At 41.7% G+C, this 13,205-nt stretch overlaps 1 protein-coding gene across 2 annotated transcripts in view; it reads right to left on the bottom strand.

Annotated features, from left to right (window-relative positions):
- Positions 1-11,975, bottom strand: part of AGBL1 (AGBL carboxypeptidase 1) — a 1,210,518-nt gene extending 1,198,543 nt beyond the window's left edge. For both annotated transcript variants that reach the window (XM_063925754.1, XM_063925755.1), the window contains exon 1: positions 11,585-11,975. In XM_063925754.1, coding sequence (XP_063781824.1) covers positions 11,585-11,635 — 51 coding nt within the window. In that variant the 5' untranslated portion in view covers positions 11,636-11,975. The remainder of the gene's footprint in view (positions 1-11,584) is intronic.
- Positions 11,976-13,205: the final 1,230 nt, after the last annotated feature.

The following is a 13,205-nucleotide window of genomic DNA, read 5'->3' as shown; positions in this document are numbered from 1 at the left end:
ACCATCTCAGCTCCCTGTGTACTTTGTGGAGGCAATTGCTGCTGGTCAATGTCTCCACGGAGGAATTGATTATAATTCATTTTAATGAACATCATCTTCTCCACATTTTCTGGAAGTAACCTCGTACGCCGATTGCTGACAAGGTGAGCGGCGGCACTAAACACTCTTTCGGAGTACACACTTGTGGGAGGGCAACTTAGGTAGAATAAAGCCAGTTTGTGCAAGGGCCTCCAAATTGCCTCTTTTTCCTGCCAGTATAAGTACGGACTGTCTGACGTGCCTACTTGGATGCGGTCACTCATATAATCCTCCACCATTCTTCCAATGGGGAGAGAATCATATGCAGTGCCAGTAGACGACATGTCCGTAATCGTTGGCAGGTCCTTCAGTCCGGACCAGATGTCAGCATCAGCAGTCGCTCCAGACTGCCCTGCATCACCGCCAGTGGGTGGGCTCGGAATTCTGAGCCTTTTCCTCGCACCCCAGTTGCGGGAGAATGTGAAGGAGGAGATGTTGACAGGTCGTGTTCCGCTTGACTTGACAATTTTCTCACCAGCAGGTCTTTGAACCCCAGCAGACTTGTGTCTGCCGGAAAGAGAGATCCAAGGTAGGTTTTAAATCTAGGATCGAGCACGGTGGCCAAAATGTAGTGTTCTGATTTCAACAGATTGACCACCCGTGAATCCTTGTTAAGCGAATTAAGGGCTCCATCCACAAGTCCCACATGCCTAGCGGAATCGCTCTGTGTTAGCTCCTCCTTCAATGTCTCCAGCTTCTTCTGCAAAAGCCTGATGAGGGGAATGACCTGACTCAGGCTGGCAGTGTCTGAACTGACTTCACGTGTGGCAAGTTCAAAGGGCAGCAGAACCTTGCACAACGTTGAAATCATTCTCCACTGCGCTTGAGACAGGTGCATTCCACCTCCTATATCGTGCTCAATTGTATAGGCTTGAATGGCCTTTTGCTGCTCCTCCAACCTCTGAAGCATATATAGGGTTGAATTCCACCTCGTTACCACTTCTTGCTTCAGATGATGGCAGGGCAGGTTCAGGCGTTTTTGGTGGTGCTCCAGTCTTCTGTACGTGGTGCCTGTACGCCGAAAGTGTCCCGCAATTCTTCTGGCCACCGACAGCATCTCTTGCACGCCCCTGTCGTTTTTTAAATAATTCTGCACCACCAAATTCAAGGTATGTGCAAAACATGGGACGTGCTGGAATTTGCCCATATTTAATGCACACACAATATTGCTGGCGTTGTCCGATGCCACAAATCCATAGGAGAGTCCAATTGGGGTAAGCCATTACGCGATGATCTTCCTCTGTTGCCGTAAGAGGTTTTCAGCTGTGTGCGTATTCTGGAAACCGGTGATACAAAGCGTAGCCTGCCTAGGAAAGAGTTGGCGTTTGCGAGATGCTGCTACTGGTGCCGCCGCTGCTGTTCTTGCGGCGGGAGTCCATACATCTACCCAGTGGGCTGTCACAGTCATATAGTCCTGACCCTGCCCTGCTCCACTTGTCCACATGTCCGTGGTTAAGTGGACATTGGGTACAGCTGCATTTTTTAGGACACTGGTGAGTCTTTTTCTGAGGTCTGTGTACATTTTCGGTATCGCCTGCCTAGAGAAATGGAACCTAGATGGTATTTGGTACCGTGGACACAGTACCTCCAACAAGTCTCTAGTTGCCTCTGCAGTAATGATGGATACCGGAACCACGTTTCTCACCACCCAGGATGCCAAGGCCTCAGTTATCCGCTTTGCAGCAGGATGACTGCTGTGATATTTCATCTTCCTCGCAAAGGACTGTTGGACAGTCAATTGTTTGGTGGAAGTAGTAAAAGTGGTCTTACGACTTCCCCTCTGGGATGACCATCGACTCCCAGCAGCAACAACAGCAGCGCCAGCAGCAGTAGGCGTTACACGCAAGGATGCATCGGAGGAATCCCAGGCAGGAGAGGACTCGTCAGAATTGCCAGTGACATGGCCTGCAGGACTATTGGCATTCCTGGGGAAGGAGGAAATTGACACTGAGGGAGTTGGTGGGGTGGTTTGCGTGAGCTTGGTTACAAGAGGAAGGGATTTACTGGTCAGTGGACTGCTTCCGCTGTCGCCCAAAGTTTTTGAACTTGTCACTGACTTATTATGAATGCGCTGCAGGTGACGTATAAGGGAGGATGTTCCGAGGTGGTTAACGTCCTTACCCCTACTTATTACAGCTTGACAAAGGCAACACACGGCTTGACAAATGTTGTCCGCATTTCTGTTGAAATACTTCCACACCGAAGAGCTAATTTTTTTGGTATTTTCACCAGGCATGTCAATGGCCCTATTCCTCCCACGGACAACAGGTGTCTCCCCGGGTGCCTGACTTAAACAAACCACCTCACCATCAGAATCCTCCTTGTCAATTTCCTCCCCAGCGCCAGCAACACCCATATCCTCCTCATCCTTGTGTACTTCAACACTGACATCTTCAATCTGACTATCAGGAACTGGACTGCGGGTGCTCCTTCCAGCACTTGCAGGGGGCGTGCAAATGGTGGAAGGCGCATGCTCTTCACGTCCAGTGTTGGGAAGGTCAGGCATCTCAACCGACACAATTGGACTCTCCTTGTGGATTTGGGATTTCGAAGAACGCACAGTTCTTTGCTGTGCTTTTGCCAGCTTGAGTCTTTTCTTTTTTCTAGCGAGAGGCTGAGTGCTTCCATCCTCATGTGAAGCTGAACCACTAGCCATGAACATAGGCCAGGGCCTCAGCCGTTCCTTGCCACTCCGTGTGGTAAATGGCATATTGGCAAGTTTACGCTTCTCCTCCGATAATTTTATTTTAGATTTTTGAGTCCTTTTTTTACTGATATTTGGTGTTTTGGATTTTACATGCTCTGTACTATGACATTGGGCATCGGCCTTGGCAGACGACGTTGCTGGCATTTCATCGTCTCGGCCATGACTAGTGGCAGCAGCTTCAGCACGAGGTGGAAGTCGATCTTGATCTTTCCCTATTTTTGGAACCTCAACATTTTTGTTCTCCATATTTTAATAGGCACAACTAAAAGGCACCTCAGGTAAACAATGGAGATGGATGGATACTAGTATACTTATGGATGGAGGAGCGACTGCCGACACAGAGGTAGCTACAGCCGTGGACTACCGTACTGTGTCTGCTGCTAATATAGACTGGATGATAATGAGATAAAAATAATATATATATATATATATATCACACTAGTACTGCAGCCGGACAGGTATATATATATTATGTAATGACGGACCTGCTGGACACTGTCTGTCAGCACTGCAGACTCCTAAAGTAAGCTACTAGTATCAAGAAGATAGAAAAAAAAACCACGGGTAGGTGGTATACAATTATGGATGGACCAGCGACTGCCGACACAGAGGTAGCTACAGCCGTGGACTACCGTACTGTGTCTGCTGCTAATATAGACTGGATGATAATGAGATAAAAATAAAATATATATATATATATCACACTAGTACTGCAGCCGGACAGGTATATATATATTATGTAATGACGGACCTGCTCGACACTGTCTGTCAGCACTGCAGACTCCTAAAGTAAGCTACTAGTATCAAGAAGATAAAAAAAAAACCACGGGTAAGTGGTATACAATTATGGATGGACCAGCGACTGCCGACACAGAGGTAGCTACAGCCGTGGACTACCGTACTGTGTCTGCTGCTAATATAGACTGGATGATAATGAGATAAAATTAAAATATATATATATATATCACACTAGTACTGCAGCCGGACAGGTATATATATTATGTAATGACGGACCTGCTGGACACTGTCTGCAGAATGCGTTAATAAAAACACCACACGACGAGTGTTTAACTTTTTCAGGCAGACAATCACAATATACTGGTGGTCAGCAGACAATCACAATATACTGGTGGTCAGTGGTCAGTCACACTTGCAGTGGCACTCTGGCAGCAAAAGTGTGCACTGTACTTAAAATATGTACTCCTGCTATAACTGCTCCCCAGTCTCCCCCACAATTAAGCTGTGTGAGCAGTGAGCACTCAGCACAGTCAGATAATGATATACAGTATTACATATGATGCAGCACACTGGGCTGAGCACAGATATGGTATGTGACTGTGTCACACTGTGTATCGTTTTTTTTTCAGGCAGAGAACGGATTAATTAAACTGGTGGTGGTCACTGGTCACTGGTCACACTATCAGCAAGTAGTACTCCGTCCTAAGCAGACAATCACAATATACTGGTGGTCAGTGTGGTCACTGGTCAGTCACACTGGCAGTGTGGCACTCTGGCAGCAAAAGTGTGCACTGTACTTAAAATATATTATTTATTTATGTACTCCTGCTCTAACTGCTCCCCAGTCTACCCCACAATTAAGCTGTGTGAGCAGTGAGCACTCAGCACAGTCAGATATACAGTATTACATATGATGATGCAGCACACTGAGGCTGAGCACAGATATGGTATGTGACTGTGTCACACTGTGTATCGTTTTTTTTCAGGCAGAGAACGGATTAATTAAACTGGTGGTCAATGGTCACACTATCAGCAAGTAGTAGTACTCCAGTCCTAATATGCTCCCCAAAATTAGTAAATACCAAATAGTGTCTCTAACTCTCTACTCTCTTCTCTATAAACGGAGAGGACGCCAGCCACGTCCTCTCCCTATCAATCTCAATGCACGTGTGAAAATGGCGGCGACGTGCGGCTCCTTATATAGAATCCGAGTCTCGCGATAGAATCCGAGCCTCGCGAGAATCCGACAGCGTGATGATGACGTTCGGGCGCGCTCGGGTTAGCCGAGCAAGGCGGGAAGGTTCGAACCTGCCTCGGACCCGTGTAAAAAGGCTGAAGTTCGGGGGGGTTCGGTTTCCGAGAAACCGAACCCGCTCATCACTAATTATAATGTTACATAATATGAAGTGGGGACTGTAATGTGTCCGAAAAAGAAATGAAGGCACTATAGTATGACATCATATGAACTGGGGGAACTGTAACGTGGCATATTATGAACTGGGGACACTGTACAGTATGTAATAATATGCATATGGGGTACTGTATTGTACAATGTGTACTGGCAGCCCAACATTGTTACATAATGTGATCTAGGGCACTACTCTGGTTCAAAAAATAAACTAATGCACTACTATGGGGTATACATTAACTAAGGCTATGGTTCATAAAATGAACTAGGGTGCTATTATGAGACATACAATTAACAACTGCTGCAGAGATGTGTCTTGCTAAAAGCATTGGGACAGGGGGCCCTTCAAAATGTTGCTATGGGGCCCACAAAGTGCTGGTTACATCCCTGGCTGAACTGCTTGGTTTGTATCGGTCCTCACAAACCATTTTTTTGAAAGGACTACCTCTCATCACTAATGAGGAGATTGATGATGAGGATATTGATGGTGGAGATTGCATGGGTTGGTCCAAACTGCTGGTAGCTGATACTGGACTGCTTATTATTACAAATTATTATAATATTGTCAAATAAATTTAATGAACTCACTGCAAATGACATAACATGGAGGAGGTGCCTAGATGGTTAAAGTCCCTACCTCTACTAACTTTGGCCTCACAAATGGAGCAGATACCTTCACAAATGTTGGAACGATTTTGGTAAAAATAATCCCACACCCAAGAGTTGGCATTTTTGGTCTTATGCCCAGGCATCACACTGGCTTTCTTTTATCACATCAAGAACTGCTACCACTAACACAAACAACATAATCAACATACTTATCATCCTCATTAGAGTGAAATGGTACACAAATATCCCTCTCATCCTGTTCCGCTTCCACACTAGCTTCCTCAATTTCTATTATGTCATCGTCACCATCTTTACTTGTACCGCTCATCCCCACATTTGCAGGTAGTGCAGAAATATTGGAATGGAGGTGTCTCTACTAGTACAGTCTGAAAAATGTCAGACTAACACATAGCTAACGTGGAAAACCCTAGACTCTCCTCAGGGATTTGTGAACACACAATTTGTTCTACAGGCTTACAGCAGTGTTCTTTTTTGGGGGCACTGTTCTGTTGGTTTGTAATGAAAACATTGTGAATAATTTTGATTCAGGTGCCCTTTCTTAAACTTTATGCCCCCTGAACCACTATTAGTAGATGTTTTAGTATTATCATGACTGGCAGCAGTACTTGGCTGCTGCTCCTGCTCTTCTATTGACTTATTATGATCCATATCGATTCAGTAGTTATATTTATTAATGCAGCATGGAACCTACTGGGTTTTATTGGATGCACGAGTTGTACACAAAAATAACAACTTTTTAATTTTTTTTACAAATGACAAATTCACACTGTTGATTCACAATTCTTATGTTTATGTGAACGCAGTGGGGGTTGGCACCTACTGCACACACAAGTTGTACAAAAAAAGTTAACTTTTTTTCGCAGATTACAACTCATACTGCTGAGTCACAGTGCTTGTATTTATGTGAGGACAGTGGGGTACGGCACTTACAGCACACACAAAAAGAATAAAAGCCCCCAAAAATGTTAAACTTTTTTTTCGCAAATAACAACTCACACTGCAGAGTCACAGTGCTTGCATGTATGTGAACGCAGTGGGGTATGGCACCTACTGCACACACAAGTTGTACAAAAATATATATTTTTTTCACTTTTAAACTTTTGTATCTTTTTGTTTTAACTTTTTATCATAAACTTTTGCAGTCATCAGAATGCACTGTGCACAAAAAAAGGGTTAATGCTGCTGCACTGTATTAGAAGCTCTGGGCTGCAATGTATACAAGGCAGTCACAAAAAACACCAGTGGGCACCAAGGATTAATGCTGCCCCTGTATTTTATTAGCTCTGGCCTGCACTGCAGGAGGTGACAAAATAACAATAGTGTGTTAATAGGGGTTAATGCTGCCTATATGTAGCTAAGGGCTGCAGCTGCACTTTAGGCAATGACAATAAAATGCAACACCAGTTTGCAGATGCACCAAGAGTTAATATTCAGCACCAGTGTGACACTTGGGTTCCGAAGGGAGCAGCCAAAAAGAATAATAAACTTCCCACCAACCAGTTCCTAACTGTCATTTTTCAAACAGGGCCATGGTAGTTAGGAGCTGATTGGCTGGTATTTTATAACTTTTAAGGCTTAGTATATCTGGCCCTATCCCTTTAAATCGGGACACTCATTAATTGCACAGATTTTATGGCTGATTAAAACCAGGTGAAATGCTGTCTTCAATTAAGCCAGCCAGAGAACCTGTGTAATTCAAGAGTGTCTCGGTTTAAACTGGGATAGTATGGGAAGCCTAGTACTGCATATTATGTATGAGAGTGTGACAGTGTGTAGTCCTGATGGAGTTCAAACCATACTTGCCTACCTGACCCTCTCCATGAGGGAGAAAATACTCTGTTCCTGGACTTTCCTGGTAATGTATGATTGCCATCACCTGTGGTGAAACACCTTTCTTATCAATTAACTAGCTCAACACAGGTGATGCCAATCATACAGTTCATTACCTGGAAAGTCCAGGAACAGAGCATTTTCTCCCTCATGGAGAGGGTCAGGCAGGCAAGTATGGTTCAAACAAAGACAAAAACTTAATTCTGGTCAGTCAGACTAAACCACCAACAAAGCTCCGGTCGTGCATAAAGGACATCTCGCTCATTACAGATATGTCCTCATACATCTTGCCTCAAACGCCACGTAGCAGAAGATGCCTGGTGTGAGTGAGCTGACACATCCCATGCAACTCCGTTAGCATCAGGCGTCTTTATTGCCGAAAATGTGTCAAATTTACAAAACGATACAGTTAGTTACAGTTACGTACATGCAGCTTATGCTGTTAAAAATTATATGTGGTATGCATACCTCCCAACATGACCCTCTCCGGGAGGGACAGAATGCTCTGCTCCTGGACTTCCCTCTTAGTTTATGATTGCCATCACCTGTGCTGAAACACCTTTCTTATCCACTAACCTGTTCAACACAGGTGCCGGCAATCATAAGTTAAGAGAAAAGTCCAGAAGCAGAGCATTGTGTCCCTCCTGGAGAGGGTCATGTTGGGAGGTATGGGTATGTCTATATTCTGGATGTGACTGTGGCTGTATCTGCATACAAAATGCTACATAACTGTGTTTTCTAGGAAAACACTCTAATGTTGCATTTCTTATGCAGATACAGCCATGGTCGCAAACAAAATATAGGCATGCCACATATAATTTTTAACAGCATTAGCTGCTTGTGCGCCCTATCTGCATCGTTTTGTGAATAAAATAATTTTAAAAGAAAAAGTTGTACACAAAGACGCTCAGTGCTAGCAGCTCACTCCACAACATGTCGTGACTAGAAGGGCAGTTTAACATGGCAGGAGGCTAGATGTAAGTGGACACATCTGTATATAGATTTGTATAGCATTATATAGCATTTTATGCAGTGCCATCTATACTCTAATCCAGTGGTTCTCAACCTCGGTCTTCAAGTACCCCCAACAGATCATGTTTTCCATTCTCCTCACAGGATTGCAAGTAAAATAATTTGCTCCACCTGTGGGTCTTTTATAACGTGTCAGTGAGTAATGAATACACCTGTTCAACTGCTACGTGACCTGGAAAACATGAACTGTTGGGGGTACTTGAGGACTGAGGTTTAGAACCACTGCTCTAATCTATTGAGCCTAAAGATAACCACAAGCACAGCATTTTTCATGAATTTTAATCGAAACATCTTTTTATATATAATATATTCATTTCAAAAATGTTAAAGACAACAAGTCGTCTCCAACAGGTATACAGTATCTGATATAATGAGCATGTCTAGAATATACAGTAATTAGTGCATTCTGCCCAATTACAAAATTATAGAAGTGTTTAAAATTACTGGGTAACCAAATTTTAATAATTGGAAACTTATATTTCTAAAATATAATTTGTGTACCACATAAATTACTGATAATTGTGAATGTGATCTTAACATGAGCGACTATTATAAGAAGATAGTCATATTATCCTTAATCAGGAACTGGCATAATACAGATATATGCTACAACTGTAGGACAAGCTTAGTGTCAGCATTTTTTATTTAGTTGATTCTAAAACAAATGACTATCAATACTGCATTTAGTTTAATTCTTATTTCAAATATCTGACATCTCTAAGTGGTGAGCCTCAGAATGGGTTATGCAAATGGCTGTGATGTACTACATACAGTAGTCTTGGCCAAAACAGAAAACATTAAAGTTTGTTATTGTAGTTAATACATTTTGCTGTAGGCAATTTACTATATAATTCAATTAGGGGTGACGTTCTCCCGCTGCGAGTAAATGCGGCTATATGCTGCACTTACAGTACCTCCAGATTTGAAGATTTTTTTGCACAAAGTCAGCAAGTCTGGGGTGAGAGCAAGATGCAAAGGTGACAAGATCTGCCACCATTTATTCACTGTTGCAAAGGCAGCTCTCTCCCTTCTCCCCTAATTGAATTAACCCTCATATGTCAGTGTTACTTTATATAGCTTTGAGTAAAACATAACTTATATTTGGAGTTGTGACACATGACTCATTTAGAGTATACCTTAATGGAATGCATAGCTATGGCCATCAAAATATGGTTATTCAACTGTTTCCACTATATACTGTACATACAGTACATATTACATACAAGTGGACACTACTGGTGCAATGCACTGATACTGTAAGTTTCAGAGGATTTCAAGCTGTTTTTCTAAACAAATTGAGGATAACTCACAAACTGATGAAGCAGCATTAAAGTCACTCAAAAATCCTCTGGGACTTCCTGTTTTTACATCACTGTGAAGGTGGCATTATCCACTACTTATTGCCAAGGAACAAAATATACTTCAACATACTTCTGCACATATAAACTGATGTATGACACAGTCATGATATCTTACTTTACAGAATTGTGCAATAGCCAAATGAGTGTCAAACCAACAGAACATTGGGAGTAAGCCAGAAAAGTTTTAATCAATGATGGGAGCAAATGTTATAATAAGATTACTTTTGAGGAAACTGCTTCTACAAGTCAAGTGCATTCCACTTCCAGTAGTAAATACGTGCAATGTTTGTGCCTGAAGTGATGGAATCGTATGGCTTATGCAAAAAAACAAGTCCAGCTGTTTAAAATAATATAATATATTGTTCTTCACAATTTTTACATTTTACTGCTTTGTCAATAACCTCGCATCCCAATATTTTTGCAATGAAAATTGTCTTTTATGGTTTTTGGAGTTTTCAAGTAAATAATTACATTACTCTAAACAATTCACATTTTAATACTTGCTTTAGTCATGGATTATCACAGGTTTCCCATATCTCTGTTTAATAAGTTAACTATGTACGCATTATGTATGTATTATGAAAGCCAACGTTAATTAATTTCCATAGTTATGGAAATTACAATGAGTGTGAATTTTGAGTTCACTAACTTTTAGATATTTTTTTTTTTTTTACTGATTGGATCTATTTTGTGGTGGTGAAACAAAATGTGCATACTATGGCTGGGATATAATGAAGTCCGAGTTCAGTGGCTGTGCAGGATGCCGGACAATCTCAGACTTCATTACACCCCGGCCATAGTATGCGCATTTTGTTTCACCACCACAAAATAGATCCAATCAGTAAAAAATAAATTATCTAAAAGCTAGTGAACCAAAATAACACCCATTATAATTTTCTAACCATGCTTTGTATATGATTGCCCCTTTAAAAAAAAAGTCCGCACTCAGCCGGCATCCCGTGTGGCCGCCGAACTCAGACTTCATTACATCCTGGCCTATACATTTTTATTCTGAGGATGATTACAGGAAATGAAAGACATTGTGCCGCCTTTACTGAAAGGGTCACGAGCATGCAATAAGCAGTAGGTTATTACTTATTAGTTCATTATATATTATATTATATTATAAGGCAGAGGTTCTCAAAGCAGTCCTCAAGGCACCCCAATGGTCCAGTTTTTAAGTATATCCAAGACTCAGCACAGATGGTTGAATGAAATTGACTGAGGCACTAATTAAGTCACCTGTGGCCAAGTATGGATAAACTTAAAACCTGGACTGCTGGGTGCATTGAGGACTGCGTTTGAGAACCTCTGATATAAGGGGTTAAACAGGGTCACGACCACAGTTCTAGTACAAAGTTTTACAGGTAGTCACATGGGAACACAGGAAGTGAGCTGGGATTCTGGGAAGTACAGTATATAAAGATTCATTACACTGGGTGAAAACCTGCTTTTGTCAGGCTACTGAAATGTCTTATTTCTTAATTAATTACAGTATGAGACACAATTCATGTCAAGCTTTACAAAAAGTTCTAAAAAGTTATGAATGAAAGACATGAGCATTATATGTGTTTGTTGAGCTGTAGTGCACAATAAAATGGCAAAAACAGGTTTGCATTCACTTTCACTATTTACTTAGCAAGCAATATAATGATAGTAACATGAGGCTTATGAAATGTGTCTACTGAAACAACTAAATAGAACAATTAACCCACAGAGCTTGCAAATTATTTATTTACGTGTAAAGGGTTAACCAGCCATTACTACAGTACATTCACATATCTACAAAACATCTCTTACCTGTAGAGTAGAGAGAAGAACTTGCAAACCACTAGACCCTTCAGTTGCCATGTCTGTGCCAATGCCAGCTATGTCCAGCTCACACTGTGGGCAAACAGACAACCAGCAGACACAATGCTTAACCCGTCTCTGCCAAGTCCCTGAAACTCTCTGTCCCAAGGGCAGATCAAGTCACACATGCACAGGCAAGCGGTGCAACTCTAGACCTCAGCTGTGTGAAATAAAGGCCAGCTTGCCACCGTGACAATTACATTTATTTCCTATAAAAAGAATCTCAGAGATTAAGAAGCAGAGTCTCATTGCTAGAGGTACGTGAGTGGTTAGGGATAGAACTCCTTGTTGGGAAAAAGGGGAGGCAGCCAGGAACTTCAAGTCAGCAAACAAAACAGGCTGGTAAGAGGGAAGAAAATGACGGACACTGGCAGCCTGTCTGTACTGTACAAATATCTTAGGAAGACAAGAGTGGTGGACGGGATTTCAAACCAGCTTTCTTGTTCACATGAAACCAGACACTGTGTTTCACATACTGGACATTGATCACCAAAAGGGACACACCAGGGTAAAGAAAATAACCGAAATCCTTAAATAACAGCAAATTTATTTGCAGAAACTTATCTAATAGAAATAAAAAATAAATAAATAAATACAGGATTGCGCAGAATAAGAGCTCTGCAATAACATCATAACTTTCACTATATTTCGTGTACTTTTACAGTAACAGAACATTGATTTTAATCATCAATAAAGAAGCTGTGGTGCGATTGTAAAAGTATATGTATTTGTATTGTGAAATAATAAAACACTTTGGTTTGTTTTTTCAATGATCACTGCTATTATGAGTTTTTTAAATAGCGGAACAGAGGAAATCTCCACTGCTAAAACTTGGAGTTCACACAGTAGGTATTCGGTATAGAATCTCATCAAATCTATGTTCCCTACATTTCTTAGAATGAAGAGCAGCCAAAGTCGGTGACTAACAGTTTTTTGACATAACCCATTATTTTGTTTTATAATAGCTTCTATAGAATAGGCTATATTCTTTATTATACAAAGGATAGCTTCCAAAATTGTGATTAAATAGGTTTTTCTGCAAGTTATAGGATGGTAGATTCATTAGACTTCTTTCATTATGTAAAGGTTTTATTTTTCATTTCATCCAAGTCCAGTGTGTACAACTGGCAGACTAGTATTAATACACTGAAGTAAAAGTTAACCTCGTCATACCAGCATTCTTCTTTGCCACCTTAACGTTTACCTAGCATTCTACATACAAAGAATATAAGATTGTACTGTACTGTACACGTTTCTTATGTGCAGGACCATACTGCGTATGTGCAGTAAGGGTCTGTGACGTCAATAGCTGTAGTGATTGACAGTCTACTGCTGTTTGGAGGTGGTGAGGGAGCTGCCACCATTTCCCAAGGCAGAGGCATGTTGTCTCCATTTTGGGGGAGTGATGAGGCCGGATCTCCATTGGAAGAAGCAGATTTCTTGGCCTCTTGGTAGGAAATGCAGCGGCCGGCTTGCATGACCCCAAGGGTCCAAGGAAGCTGCAGCTATGCCTCTTCCAACATCTGAATCAGGCCCACTGTGTCCAGTGTTTTTTGCACTCAGGCCAGCT

Source organism: Pseudophryne corroboree, chromosome 6 (genome assembly GCF_028390025.1).
Source record: "Pseudophryne corroboree isolate aPseCor3 chromosome 6, aPseCor3.hap2, whole genome shotgun sequence".
NCBI classification, from domain to species: Eukaryota; Metazoa; Chordata; class Amphibia; order Anura; family Myobatrachidae; genus Pseudophryne; species Pseudophryne corroboree.
This window is presented reverse-complemented; position numbering and strand designations above follow the sequence as displayed.